General features: G+C 35.0%; 1 protein-coding gene across 2 annotated transcripts in view; it reads left to right on the forward strand.

Annotated features, from left to right (window-relative positions):
• The first annotated feature begins 2169 nt into the window (after positions 1–2169).
• The window catches only part of LOC124368766 (KICSTOR complex protein kaptin-like), a 35115-nt gene continuing 21216 nt past the window's right edge, over positions 2170–16068 (forward strand). Inside the window, exons 1-3 of one of the 2 annotated variants that reach the window (XM_046826117.1) lie at positions 2170–2631; positions 9986–10068; positions 11528–11713. In XM_046826117.1, coding sequence (XP_046682073.1) covers positions 2427–2631; positions 9986–10068; positions 11528–11713 — 474 coding nt within the window. In that variant the 5' untranslated portion in view covers positions 2170–2426. The remainder of the gene's footprint in view (positions 2632–9985; positions 10069–11527; positions 11714–16068) is intronic. The other variant, XM_046826118.1, reaches the window with a different exon arrangement.

Genomic DNA, 16068 nt, shown 5'->3' on the forward strand with positions numbered 1-16068 from the left:
GATATATGACTTAATTTAAATCTAATTTATTGGATATCTAATTGCAAAATGAAAAATAAAGTACTTGAAAAAAGAAACTGCCATCTTATTCCTAAACTACAGCTACAAAAGTGTACATATGTGATTTACGATTTGATATTGTGTTCCTAAGCACAATGAAAAATGAAAAACTCTTTAACAACATTCAAATAAGCATACAAATTCCAAATAAAAATTAGGATATAACACTTGATCTTTAAGCTGATGAGAAAACAAGATAAAATTTAAGTTCTCATGACTTACAGTTCTATTACTCAGAAGCGAGCAGTTTATCCAAGTCCGAGTGGCCACTTATTCTGACGGCCGGAGCTCCATCCATTTTTCGCACCAACAGCTTGTTGTTTGACACCCATGCGTACGCCAGTCGTCCTTCCTTCACCTGGGCTCTGCACTGGGCGAGTAGCGCCTTCATGTACACCGTCAAGTGTTCATTGATGTAAATGGCAGATGGCTTGAATTTTTGATGGATATTTGAAGCGCAGATCCGCCTTTTAACAGCTCGTGCCGCAGTTAACCATACGTCTCTGGTTCTTCTGGAGACAAATTTGGCGACAATTGATGGGTACAGCGTGCGTTTAGATGACTGGAGACGATGAGCGATAGCGATATCTCCGTCGTGGAATGGGACCGACAACACCCTCGCCACCTGCGCCATAATCTCGTACACATTCTCACCCTGCGTCACAGGAACACCGGTAATTTCCAAATTGTCGTTCCGGGAGTATTGTTCGAGTTCATGAATTTTAGAGTTCAATTGTGACACATCCAACTTAATCTCGTTATTAATTGCTTTTAGCAACGCACACTCCTGTTTAAGGGCCACATTTTCAGCTTTCACAGAGTCCAAGGATTCACTTAGTTGGCAGAAATCACTCCTTAGTTCTGATATCGACGACTGCATATCTGAGAATTTCGTATCCATTTTAGCGCTGAGGTCGGCAATCGCTTTCAGAATAGCACCTTTGTCCTCGCCGCTCTCAGAGCCTGTCAGAGACGCCGCATCGTCCTTACACGCGTCACATCTCCAAGCTGTCTTATCCCGAAGTCTTTGAAATTTCCGATCGCCACCTTTTATACACGATGCATGATAACACATTTCACAAGCACAACACTTTGCCACCTCTGCGTCGTTTATTAATTGTTTGCACTTGAAACACTGGGCCGACATGATTAAAAATAGATGAAGTGAACACACTCAACTTGTAAACGATAAAATGCTATCGTAAAAATTTATTAAAAAGACGATTATGCTAGTCGCGTAATATAGAATGAAAAAGCACGATCTAACATGAAACGCGTAATGGGCAGGACGCGCCTCGCAGATCAGATAACGAGACCCTCACTCATCGGAGGTCTGTTAACGACTGATACTCCTAATACTAAATGCTTATAATATTTAAAATTGTATGTTTAACAGTGTTTGAGAGCACTATTATTATTATTTTATGCTCAACAAAACGGCTATAATAAAAGGGGAAATTTACCCTTTTGGAGACCACCCGATAACACAAAACAATTTCGAGAAAATGACGCTGTATTAAAGAGAATAACAGACGTTTGGAAAAGTTACTATATTTTAAGAACTAAAAGACTGAGAGAGGTTTTGGTGGTGATATCCTCCACCTTCTACATAGAATTTTCACATTCTAATATGGGCTTCTAATATGTTTTTTAATATATATAAAACATTTATTTTACGCGAAAATATGGGCGTGCATTTGTATTACTTAAATAATTTTCCAACCAGGTTATCCCTGATAAAAAATATTGTGCTACAATTGACATGCATTTTTTATAGAGAATATATTTACTGCGTATACAACTACACAAATTTTGATACATGAAATTAGTAACTGTGTTGTTTTTTTTACCGCGATTTAGTGGTTGACGTCCACTATGTGCATTTGAGCATTGCGCATAGACGCAGCTAACGCTCGGTGATGAATATCTATAGATATACAAAATATTAACTTCAAGATAAATATAATTAACAAAGCACGATGTTTCGTTACATTGGTTGTGTAATGTTGGGTTTCCATACACAAAAACGGCCGTTAACATTCCCCAGTTATAACTACGTCTAAAAAGTGAAAAAAGATCTACACATACACTAATCAGCTGTCAATAACAAATGTCACTCAGCGCCAGCTGCAGAAGCGAAACAGAGGGAAGCAATATAACCAATATAACCTATAAAAAGATACTTGTAACTTGTAACATGTTAAACTAATGTAAATTCTATAACGTAGGTTGAACTGGAATGGGTTGAATTGGTAAATACTGCGTTTTGTTGTATGTGTGCAATTAAGCAGCGTTTTTTGTAGATATATGCATAGTGTTATTCTGATTTTTAACTCTTCTTAAGGCAACCTATAAATTCTTTAAAAATGAACAATTTTTCTGAAGCTCATTATTTTACGTTGCCCACTCAGGGAAGTGTTTATTCCCTTGCTGTTCTTAATTTATGTTCTGGAATAAATAAGTTCATAATTGCTTCATTAAAGAAAAAAATCATAATATTTGAATATTCTGAAAATTCAGATGGAACCCTCAAGCCTAATGTCAAAGAAATATCATGCTCTTACATTCCAAGTAAGTTGAGTAACATCTAGAAAATTTGAAATAGAGTATAAATCAATTCTTTAGATCCTAGTAACTGTACTTAGGATAAAAAATCAATGAAAGTTATTTGTAAGAAAAATTTGTGAACTTCGGCACAGGTGGTTACGTATTTCCTATGTTCAATTTTTTGAAATTGTGCAGTTGTCTTCCTGTGCCCTTTAAGTCAAACAACATACATTTTATCCATACCTCCTCATGGGATCCCATGATCCCAGTTTTAAACAGTTGCTATTTTCATGAATTAAAAAAAATCTCTATGGCTATTTAAAAATCGGCAGTTGTGAACTTAATGATCGGAGTGTCAAAGTTTCACATTACACAATAATTCTTAAGTTTGGGGAATTGGACCCAAATAAAGACATTTTTATTAATTTAGACCTTCTAAGAACAAAAGTTCATATCAGCATGACACAAATGCCTCCGGCCATCAACGTGGCCTATGGCAGCACCTTCCGTACTGCCTCGCACTGATGGCCACACAAGAAAAACATCCGTCGAGGTAGTACCTATTACTAAAAGATCAAATTCTAAATGTTTTGATCACGAATGCCTATGGCCATTACTGCTAGTTAGAAAACTGTAACTTTACAAAACAAATATTATAATTTACTTAACCATAACTTCCTACCATCTTGCAAGAAAAGTGGTTCCACTTTTAATGTTCTAAAATTTATTACTTGTAATTTTCATTGCCTAAAACCTTAAATTGTTTTGCAATAGGTGGCTAACACAAATCTCGTTACCGGTGAGGATAAAAATTTGAAAATAAGGGATCAAATTAAAACAAACTTTCTATAAATGAATGGCTCTTGTATAAAGCAAACATAAGTTAAATAAACAAAAGTAATGTAAATATAACTCCCTCATTTAGTATGTATGTATTATCTACTTAAATACCACATGTAACTTCTGATCCCATACAAAAAGTTTTTCTAAAATTAAAAATACACACGATTACATGACAATTGCATGCTCTCACTCCGATAAAACATGACCAGTTAAATAGGAATAAATTGATTTCCTAATATTTTAACTGCTCACATAATCCGCAATCAAACATGTAAATAACTTTCAAAATTTAATGATGGTATTAGAGTTAACATACGCGGTTGTGTAATGGATGTCATGGTTATCCATGAGGCAGTGAAGGCTAGCCTATTGCATGGGAAGGCTTTTGATGCTGTTCTAACCACAAAACACTCACATCAACTATCAGAAGCAGATAATGCTGAAAATTATAGATTAAAAGAACCACAGCATATAAATATATGACACAAGATGACATTTACATTACAAATATTAAAAAACATAGTTATCTGTAACTTGTTCCCCTAAAATCAGGAGGACTTTTGATTGGCTACTCCACTCATTAACCTCACTGATACCAAAAATCCACACCAAATCTTTATTGCTCCTACTTTTGGCGGGAGGGAGATCAGAAAACTCCTCCAAATGATATGATAAGGGGTGAGGGAGTATAATAACTTGTACTAGTCTCGTTTATATGGAAATTTACAAATGTGTAAGCATGGAAAAGTAAAAAAAGTTTGTGTTGACCACACCCAAAAGGACCCTTGGACAAAATTCATGGTGTAGCCTAAGCTAATTGGTTAAATTACACATTTGGTACTTGCATTCATGGTTGTAAAGAAAGCTTTTGTAAGTTTGGACTTAAATAGTAGCTTTCAAAATTAGAGTTAATCTTAATGAATGGAAATGTTCTAAATAAGCTATAGTTCATAGGCATTTCTTTACATTATAAAAGTGAAAAATATTTATACTATTACAAATATATGTATGCATACATATTATATAGGCCTATTTAAAAAGTACCAATTTGCCTATAGTATTTCACCTTGAAAAAATATTCTTGAAAAACAGTATTTTTTTTATTATTTACAATGAACTAGATTAGGAATTTCCAAAAATTTTCGTTCGAGGACCAAACTGTAAGATTTTAAGATGTAAGCGCACCAAGTACTTTCACAAGTGTTAAAAGACAATATGGTTATCTATGTTTACTAACTCCATGAATTGAAAGTAACAGTAACTGAGCCAATGTAGCAAGTTTCTAAAGAAAACTATCAAATGTTTCATACAAAAACATTAATTAATTTACTAAAAATATAGTTGTTCATAAAACATTACACACATTTTTTATAGAGCCATCCCTTGTCTTTCATGTGTATTTGAGAAATTTTTACATTTGATTTTGGCTCTAATTGGAAAATCAAAAATCATCAAACTCTTTACTTGGAAATCTCTTTACTATTACAAATCATTTTTGAGAAGTTGATTCACAGAGGTTTTAAAGTGTTCTCAAATTATCTTTCCGAACTAATTCTAAAAAAGAGCAATGTTTTGTTCTAAAAACTTTGTTGAAAACCGGATGGATAGTTTTGGCTGAAGATTCAAGTTCAAAAATGAAATAAGTGACAAGATATACTGCAAATGCCTCTATATATAGTGATCCATGATCTGAAAGCATTCCTGCATGGTAATATGCTGATAGCTTGACATATTAAAAAAAATCTTTACAGCATTTTTCCTCTACTCAGGCAACATACATAACAATGATAAGGCATGTCTGGATATTCATCTTGATTTTTGAAAGAAAATGATTAAACTGGCAGTGTGAGCTTAAGACTTAATATAAGTCACTGTATATTAACAACAACCTGCATTACGTATGAAACCTCATTTTTTACCTCACTAAGCAGTAATAAATTTATTATTGGTGTATTATACAATGGAATTCCAAGAGTTTCTCAACTCCAGCGTTTCAAACTGTATTCTAAATGTATCCTACTAAGCCACAAGTACTTCTACCTCCGTCTTTAGTTATTTCCTTCAGTTATTTAGATAAAGTTGGGGTTTAAAAATAGATTCATTTAAATTTGAAAATATATCTGCCCCAGTTTCGTTGCTTTCCACGGAATAAACATCAGCCAATTCTTCTTGATTTCTAAATTATTATTTACACATCTCTTAAAAAACACTTAAGCCGAATCGGACACATCCAATGAGTCGTCTAAAGCATACAAATACCACTAAAATGTCTTGGAGGCATCTTAAAACTGTTGACTAATGTCAGTCGGTGCCTATATCTTCTATACTTGGGGCACAACTGTATTTGGAGACAAGCTGAGTGAATGAAATATTTACTGGTTTTGGAGACATTAATCCTAAACGGCCATTTTAGTCCAGGAGTCGAGAATACAATTTACATTGTATAAGCGCATAGCCTTATTTTTAGACAATAGACAACAGACAAACTTGAAATCGTTACAGAAATTTTTCCTAAGGAAGAAATCAATCATCAGCCATTCCAGTTTTGGTGGAGATCGAAATAGGAGGGTGTCAAAAGAATAAGGAATGTGAAACACATTTTTCTCTAATCATATTTTACTTCGTGAAATCAATAACAAAGTTTGTGAAAAGCGCCGTTTCACAATGACTGCCCTCAGAACATTTCCCACAAATTTCATAAAGTTTACTTCATGAAATTGTTGTAGGTAAGCTTGGATACCACAAATTTTGTGCCAGGTGGCTTCCGAAAATCCTTACGGAAGATCACAAAAAACAAAGACTTGCTGCACTGTTAACTTTCCTTGATGAATACAACAAGCATGGTTACAAACTTCTCGATCATATCGTTACTGGTGATGAAACATGTGTGAAGCATGTCAATTGTGAAACAAAAATGCAGTTTATGGATTGGGGCACACAACACATAGTCTCCAAAAAACCAGTCTCCAAACTCTGTCAGCGAGAAAGATTTTGGCAACTATTTTTTGGGATGCTAAGGGTGTGATTCTGGTTGATTTCCTTGAACAAGGATCAGCAATCAACGCAGAGAGTTGATTGCATGAAACATTGCATACGCTATGGCAAGCGATAAAAAACAAGCGTAGCAGAAAATTTAGCTCAAAAATTTTGTATTCCATGACAATGCACGTCCCCAAACAGTCAATCGTACACGACAAGTCTAGATGATTTTGATCGGGAAGTGTTTGATCATCCACCTTATAGCCCAGATCTGGCACCAAGCGACTACCACCTCTTTCCAGCGATGAAGATCTGGCTTACAACGCAGCCCTTTGATAGCTGAACTTCACGCTGGAGTGAATCTCTTATCCAGCAAAACAACCCATCACTATTTATGGAAATTAATTTATGCTTACTGGTTTGAAACCCTCTCATTACCCAAACCTGTCTTGCGGGCCGTAGTTAAATAACGCATAAATAACATAATTTTTTATTTAACTGTATTGGAGGCAGTCACTGATATTTTGATCGCGTTGCTCAGGTCATGGAAGATGGCAACAGAGTTTCCTGATTCTGGCTTTCTATCACAAACTGTTAAGTCAACAAGCCTGATTGTAGTAGATTCTCAAAGATAAAACCTGTACCTGTAATAAGCTGTATTTGTCAAATCTCTCTTGTTAGCATGGATTTATCAATCTTAGAAACTGTTAATATTAGAGATATAGGTTTAAAATTTGTTTTATCATATTTTTGACCTTTTTTCTGCTGAGAATAAACTTTGGGTTTTGAGTCCATTTGGAAATATTCCTTGTGAAAGAGACACTCTTTTTTGTGTTGCCCATTAAGGGGGAATACACATCTTAGAGCTTTAGCAGTCTAAAAGAGATATCATACACACTAGCCAACATTTAAGACTCCATTCTTTGGATCTTCTAACTTGGGCTCAGCGTCCAATATGATAGGACTTTAACCATTCTGTGGCACTTCTAGGTGTGAATCCTTTGGGGCTGTCTCGGAATGGGTTCACACTGAACATGAGAGAAGGTGGAGGCTGCATCTGGATCTGAGAATGAGCAGAATGGTTCTATAGTCGCCTTCCCCTAGGGTGGCGTCTGACCTTCTCTCACTAAGTAAATGGTATCTTCTTGGGTTATGGGTCTGATTATGGGACATGGTCACCTGTGGAAACATCTTCACAGAGTCGGGTATCCTTCGGGAGGATCCACTCTGTAGAATGTATGATGAGCAGGAGGAAACTGCTGAACACCCGCTCTTTGACTGCCCTGGAATAGCAAGGGAGCAGTTCGCCATCTTTGGTCATTTGGACAAGGGTGACGAATTTCTCCAGGAGGACCTGATCGCTTGTTTTTGGCGGTTTGTAGAACTGCTGAAACCGTAGACTGGTCAGCCTCATGGTGTGCTTCAAGGGTGTGCATAAGGCCCTTGGGGCTAAAGTGCATGGCAATAGGCCCATCCCATGGAATAAGAAGTAGAAGAATCCATATAAGTAATTGGAAGGGAGGGGGGTTGTTGGCTTTCAGAGTATATTTTGCTAAGTTGTAAAGAACTCGTTGCAATGTTCAGCTTTGTTAAAGGGATCTTCAGTTAGTTCTGAGATGTTCAGCTTCTATGTTTTCCCCTCAGTGCTACTTGGAACTTGCTCTCTCACAATTGATGATGCTCAAACCGCTCTATTCGTATTTTCCAACTGGGTGAAAAATGTCCAATTTTGTTCTCAAGGTTTATATTTTGATTTTTCTCTACCAGTTACAATAAATATATTTTTAGCTGCAGAACATTGGATTCGTAGATGGTTGACTCAGAAAGCAAACCATTGTGTCATGAGTTCAGGTGACCGCTGAGCGATCCTGTCCTTGCAAGCAGCCCGCCTGCCCGGCTATTGGTGGTGGTTCGGAAGTCACCTTTAAGCCGTTGGTCCCCAGGTTAAGTGTTAGAGAGGGCTTCTTAGCCCTAACTTCGCCTGGTAAAATAAGACATTCTTTACTTTACTTTTTCTATAAGGTTAAGTTATATCAAGCAATGTTTTCATGGTACCAATGAAGCTATTATAAGCAGCATCTGTACCTATTGCATCCTAGACTCACTCCCAGGATTGGCTAGCTACTAGATGCTTAAATAGCACTATGTATCGAGAGGTTAAGCCTACCAATATTGTTGCTAAGCCAATCTATATTTTGATGACAAAATTCGGTAATCTCAGTTTGATTATTGAGTTTTAGGCATTATTTCATCCTTCAGGTCTTCAGTCCAGCTCGATCTAAAAGACATTGGTGTTTCTCTGCATGGCCAGGTTCATGTGATATGTTGTTAGGGGTGGGATTAATATTTTGTTTGTGTTGTAGTGGTCTGTGTTTAGTGTCTTAACCCCCAATGATTTCACCCCTAAAAACCTGGAGAATATTTGTTTTTGGAGTTTGTTGTAGTTTGATCAGTTATGATAACAATTTGTAAATTTGTTTAAAATATTCAAAAGTTTCATCAGAGAACTCCATTTCCCCAGTCTCCCTAACGGAGTATGGGTTGACTGGCTTCGAGATCTTATTGCAGCTGTCATCTGAGGTATTTTTTCCTGAGTTTGGGGACTGGTTAGTGGGGGATGCATTACATTGTTATTGGATGTAGATGTTATTATATAGTTAAAAAAGGATAAATTGGGTGGTTTAGTGATGTGCTTTCTGGTTGGGTGGTTTGTTTGGGAGCTGAATGTTTTCAACTTCTGGACTTGTATAGAAACGCTGGCTTTATTTTTGGAATAAGTGATATGTTTATACCTTGGCTTTTTCTTTTCAAGAGTTTTATCTTTTTTATATAATGTTCCCACTAAAGATTGAGGAGTTGTTTACTGAATTTCTTAAAACTGTGCTCCATTTATTCCTGCCTTACTTTTAATTGCACAATTTCTAGCAGGAGAGTTGAGTCTGGTAGTGAAAGTTCACAAATAGTTGGTGTTTGAGTTTCAGTTTTTCTGTTTCTGGAGGAGTTGTATTATCACCGAAATGCAAGGTTTTTATTCAACTGTACCTTTTTTACTTTCCAGTTTGTTGATTGTTTATGTAGTCAGATATTAGTTCTTCTTTTTCATTAGCATGATCATGAAAAGTATGATTGAATTCAGGACTTTTCATGCTTTTCTGTGTCAAGCTGTCCTTGTGTCTCTTCCAAATTTATAAGTAAATCTTCTATTTCATTTTATTAAATATTTATCTTAGACATGTGAATAAAACTTTTTAATAAAATGTGTGATATAAAGTGTAAAGTTCTTAATTATATCTCTTTCATTATCACACGTCTGCAATTCTATTATAAACATTCTTTATTAAGCATAACATTTTGAGTCCGTACCAAAGATATATAAACCTATTTCCTTGCTTTACGACATGAATTTCCAAACATATTGTATGATAGAGGATGTGAACAATTAGTAGAATTTACAAAATATGGTTTTCTATAAAACTTACTTTTAGGAAAAAACCCGTATAATTCAATATTAATTAAAATATGGAATTTAGATATACATTTTACATTGTACTTTCAGGTGGAGCTGAGATAATTGCTGTTGATGCTTTTAACAAATCTGATACCTATGATGATTTTCAAATTGGCCTTGCCATAGCAAAGGTAAATAGTTAACTTACTGAAAAAGGATTACTGTATTTGTATAGTAGGCGTTTCAGAAGTAATATTTATAATGCTAACATGCTTCTGAATAAGTTGGTTAAGAAACACACATTGGAATACTCTTGAAGTAAAAACAAACTGGTGATTTGATAATTAACTCAGAGAAGTCCTTCTGGGTGGGCTCAAACAAGTTTTAAGTTAAAAAAAATGGCTGAAATGACTTATTTTACATACCTTAATTCAAAATGGTGAATCATTCTATCTCATCAGTAATGAAATGAACTTCATTGTGAAGTAGATGGGGTATTGAGTCCTTAACTTATGATTACTTATCTTTTTATTCTACTTCACTTGATAGACTAAGCAGTTATTGGACGAGAAAGTTACATGTCTGTTAAGGTTAATATAATAATTGAAATAAGAATTGGTGAGCATTCTATACAATTAACGTGACCTCTAGTTGTCTTTAATGGGGAACTAAAAATGTAGTATTACTTTTTTCAAGACTCAGAAAATGGAGTTAGTTAAATACAGCATTGTATTTTAAAGCATTTCGTAAAACTTTTATACAGCACTTGGATGAATGTTTCAACTTGACTTCACAAAATTTGATAACTTCCCCCCTCATACTGTAAAGAGGCCATTTGGCCAAAAGGACCTTTTTAATTATTTTCTCTAAAAATGTACTAATTTAGAGATATTTTGCAATGTTACTTCTTAGACGCAAGACATCCATACTCCACCTTTATTTTGATTTCTTTTCAAGTTGAAAGAACTTTAGTCATAGAAATGTGGACTGGTAAAGTAATGAAACCAAAGTCAATTCAAATTATGGATTTGCAAAAGGAGAATGTACACTAAAATAGAAAAAGACTGTTTCTTCAAGATGATTACCTAGAGTTTTTGAAGGAAAATTGTAGGAATAATCTTCAAATATTTAAAAAAAGCTCAAAATTACTGCGGATCATATCATTATTCATTGTTACTGTAGCTGATTTTAAAAAGAGATGAAAGGAAAAGTTCTTTCCTATCACAAAAACACGCCTCATTCCTTTGGAAGTTGAGCCCAAATATTTTTAGGAGTTAGAATTCAATATTATCCACATTTTCCATGCTCTCGACATTTGGGTTCCTTGTATCGTCAAATGACCCTAATGTGGTCAAATGGTTGGCCTGAATGAGACTTTGTCCCAATATAAAATTGTGGAAAGAAGAGTCTATTTTATAAACTTTGATCAATCTCATCATTTGGTAGGGATATATTAAAGCAAAAGTGAACAAAACTTGAATTATTTATAGTGGGAGACAATAGTTTAAAATAGACTTATTTATTCTAAAATGTTAAGAACTTTTCTCTTTGAGCACTGACTTTTCAAACCTTCTTGGTTCATGTCCTCTAAATATATTTGAAGCTCTACATATTTAATTTGGAATTTTAAAGTAATGATTTTTCTTTCAGATAAATACAGATGGAGGTCAGGAAACATATTTGAACGTCTATTCAGAACAAGATCTAGATAATAACAATAAGCTAAATATTGATAACATTGCTCAGAACTGTGCAATGGTGGAGCTGAGTTTTATCCCATATCATTTGACTCACACACTCATATGGCGTCGTTTGGAATGTTCTGTTTATAAAGAAGTAAGTTGGTCAAAATATGTAAGATTTAGTTTTTTAGATTTTAGTACAATTTAAACATTTTTGGTTTTGAAAATAAATAATGTTAGCAGTCCATGTAACAATGTATAATTGTAGATAAAAAAAAATCATTCCCAGAAATTAAAACAAATTATCTATACTATATTTTTCATTCTTTATCACATTCAAAAAACAACTGTTAGTAATGCACAGACCAGAGAAAGAAATAGACTGAGCTTAGGCGAACAGCAAGTAAAACCAGGTACCATTGAGTATGGAGGAAATGCAAGAATCACTACTGGAATTTAACTACTGTCAACTATTACAGTATCTGAGTGCTTCTCGGACACACTGATTCAGTACTTATGAGAGGTAGTATATATTGACCCTTACTTCTCACACACTTATCCCTCCTGTATTTTCTAAAACATCCTTTTGTGGGCTATAACATTAAAGTAGCCATTCATATTATTATCTGAAATATAATTTAGTTTCTTGAATAAGATTTGTCATGTTGTAGCTTATTCAATATCAAGGTTGGTTAAAAAATTGAATAATGTCTTCTGATGAATGATATCATATGTGGGTTTTTGTGCTTTTTAAGTCTTTAAAAATATAGTTTTATGGAAAATTCATCGGTTTATACTAGTCAGGATAGTAATTCAATTTATTCAATTACGATTTATATGAAATGAAATGAAAATCTTGTGTCAATCATATGAATTCCACAATTTTTAGCGCTTAAAATGTTTATCACAGCTTTCAAAAATAAAATGGTATACAATTAAATATTTAAAATATTGCATTTTGAATGAATTTTGTACCAACACAGTTTTTAGAATGTTGAAAATACTAAACCAAAGTGTCAACATTTTATTTTAGGACACAATAAATAAATAAAATAAAATTATATTTGTTGGCAACAAAATAATGTCATTTTATTTGGTACCCTGGAACTATCTGGATGTCATTATGTTTTAAACAGTTTTTTCGTACCACGGCCTAAAATACTACATTATTAAAAAGAACATACATATGTTACTAGTAGTTCCAAAGTTGAAAGAAAACCTTTACGAGCGCTCACGTAATCTGAGCTTGAATTTGAGTACTATATCTGGGGATGTTTTTCAATACGAAGTGGCACTGAACGAAACCCGCACTGGTGGCCAGGGGCATTTTCGATTGGTACTTTCCCGACCTTAGATCACGTCCTAAATTGTCCAAATTTTCCGATGTCAGATCATGTTGGACTATCTGGCACGTGCTCTGAAGTACGGGATCAGTGGTCCCGTACTTATGGCATAAAAAGAAAAATTCCCTCGATTTAGTACCCACATTCAGATCATGTGAATGATCGTAAATTTCGACTTTAACTATTTATATTTATTGTACGTACGTATGTACAACATAATAAGAAATAGTAGACAGGGACAGAGTGGCCTCCTCGCCGACATCGCTTCCTTTCCATTCAGCAGAAAAATGAACTGATAGTCAAAATAACATGCAATTTTCTCAGCAAATAAAAAAAGTCTGTTCTTTCTGATAATGTATTTTTTTTAGGTCCTCAGTAAGAAAAACTGTTAAAAAATAGTGGCCCCTGGATATACCAAAGTACCTTTCCAAAGAACTACTACACTTTTCGAGTGTATTGGAAAGAATCCTTGTATTATGTTATAAGATTAAGTGAGTTTTATAATCATCGAATTAAAAAGATAATCCTAACACACAAACTCAAAGAAAAACTTATTTCAAAATGCAGAATGACAAACCAAGCACATCTGTAAAACCTAAATCTCAACCACTAACACCAGCCGGAATAAAAGCGCTAAGTGACAAACTTAAACAGAATGTCAAATCTAAAATAGAAAATCTTTCTCAATAAACACCCCTCTATAGTTACGTAACTCCTCCTGATCAAGCATTGTGGAGGACGACGACACAATGTGGAGGATGACGACAATGTGGAGGACCTTACTTTAGAAACCAAATTCAAGACGGTACAAGAAAATCAAAAATCCTTGTTTTTCTAAAGGAAGGAATAAAGTAACCTTTTTACAATAATATATAGATTTATTCTAACCATAATCCAATGGTATGTAAAAGAAATAAGATCCCATGTAGAAGAATTAAAATAAATCCTACAAGAGCATAAGCCAAGTATTGTCTGTATAAAAGAAACAAAGCTGTATTGGGCAACTCCTTTATTACAAACTATGTGAACCTAAACACTCCCCTCCAAGCGTCCTATATCTAACTATCTTCCCCTATTAAAATAAACATCTCCTTCATATACATCTTTAACCCCTTTCCTCCTTAATAGAAGTGACCTCTTAGTCTGACATTGATCTGTCAGTGTGTATTCCGGGTCTCGTATGCCGAGTAGACTGGCAACTGATAACAGACTGTCCTGTAAGCGATCACTCCCCGATCCGTATAAAATTTTTTCCAGGAACTGATGAGAAATTCAGAGGAAAACCGCACTGGATTATAAATAAAGCCGATTGGAACACATTTAACAAACAACTAACGATGCTATGAATAAATATACCGTTGGATAATAATGCAACAGTAAGTTATCTTAGGAATTCCATCATACACGCAGCCCAACACAGTATTCCAACATTTTCTTGATTGCTAAAAAGAAATCATGTTTCTTGGTGGTCACAAAGAATGTGCTAAAGCCTTACAAGATAGAAGAAGTGCACTGAGGAAGTTTAAAACCAGACAGTCTAAAAACCTTGGAGAACTACCAACAAAAGAGAGCAAACGGCTGTTTTGTTATTAAAACCTCACAGAGACAATTGTGACAAGCTTTCACTGATGCAATATCAAGGACCACGCTTACCTCCGTGGTATGGAAGAAATTTTGTTCTATCTGAGAAATCTTCCAATCATCCTATTTTACAACTAAACATTGATAACAATATTATTTCCAACCCTAAAGAATTAGCAAAACAGTTCGCCATCACCATAGCTGAAGTGTAAAAGTCTCCTTACTGTTCCGAGTTTCAGATAATTAAATATAATAATGAAACAACACCAACTAACTATAATTTATATACAAATAATCCCCTGAACTTACCACATTAGAAGAGCTAAACTATGCAATAGCATGCTCCAAAAACTCCGCCTCAGGACTAGATATACACTATGCCATGCTGAAAAATCTTCCAACAACATTTAAGCAAGTCCTACTCAACCTGAACGATCGGGTTTTTGAGAATCGCACTTTTCCTTCCACAAGGTGCACATTATCCCTTATAAAAGCCAAAGAAGGATAAAACAAATCCCGCTTGTTACCGGCCAGTTTCCATAAATAGTTGCCTGTGAAAAAAGTTTTGGAACAAATGGTGAATCGTAGACTAGTCTGGTATTTGGAAAGCAACCACCTTCTTGCCATTCAGCAATGCAGGCTTTGCCAAAGACGGTCGACACGGATATGTTTGTTTCCCTAGAAACTAAAATCCTGGACGCATTCCTTGAGCGAAAAAAGGAATTAACAGTGTTCTTTGACCTTCGGAAGGCCTATGACACCGCTTGGCAGAGGGGTTTTACAAACATATCAACATCATGGGGAGTTGGTGGAAACATGCTTTCTTTTATTAATAATTTTATGAATGACAGGATTTTCCATGCTAGACTCGGAACAACCCCAAAATGGAAAATGAAGTACACAAAGACAATGTGCTCAGCTGTACTCCCTGTGCAGTATCTATAAATAGCTGTGTCACTAATCCTGTTTGTTGTTCCCTGTTTGCTGCAAGAAGGAGTGCTGTGGCAGGAAGAGTGATGCAACTTGCTATACATCACTTTGAAGTTTGGAGCCATCAACAGAGATTTTCCTTTCTCACTTGACACTTGAAAAGACGCAGTGGATCCTATTTTTCAGACTCAAGAATATGCCAGATCCTTCACTAACATTAAATGGGTTTCACTCAAATACCAACAACACAAACTGTGAAATTCTTAGGAATTATTCTGGATGACAAACTTACGTGGATGTCAGATTTAAAAAAACGTAAGAGCAAAATGTCTACGGTGAATTCACTTGCTGAGAGCTATGACGGAGACGAGGTGGGGCCCGGATGGGACATACATTCTTCGCTTTAATAAAGCATTCATTCGTTCATGTCTTGATTATGGATGTCATATATATTCTTCGGCTCGTCCATACACTCTTAAAATGCTTTACACCATATATTAGTCTGCCATTAGACTGGCTACTAATGCTTTCCGTACCAGACCTGTGATTAGTTTGTTGGTTGAGTGTGGAGAACTGCCCTTGTTGCAAAGACGCGATTATATTGATGGCGAACTTTTGGTTTAACCTTAAGTCCAGACTGTTTAGTCCTACTTAT

This window comes from Homalodisca vitripennis, chromosome X, assembly GCF_021130785.1.
Source record: "Homalodisca vitripennis isolate AUS2020 chromosome X, UT_GWSS_2.1, whole genome shotgun sequence".
Classification (NCBI taxonomy): Eukaryota; Metazoa; Arthropoda; class Insecta; order Hemiptera; family Cicadellidae; genus Homalodisca; species Homalodisca vitripennis.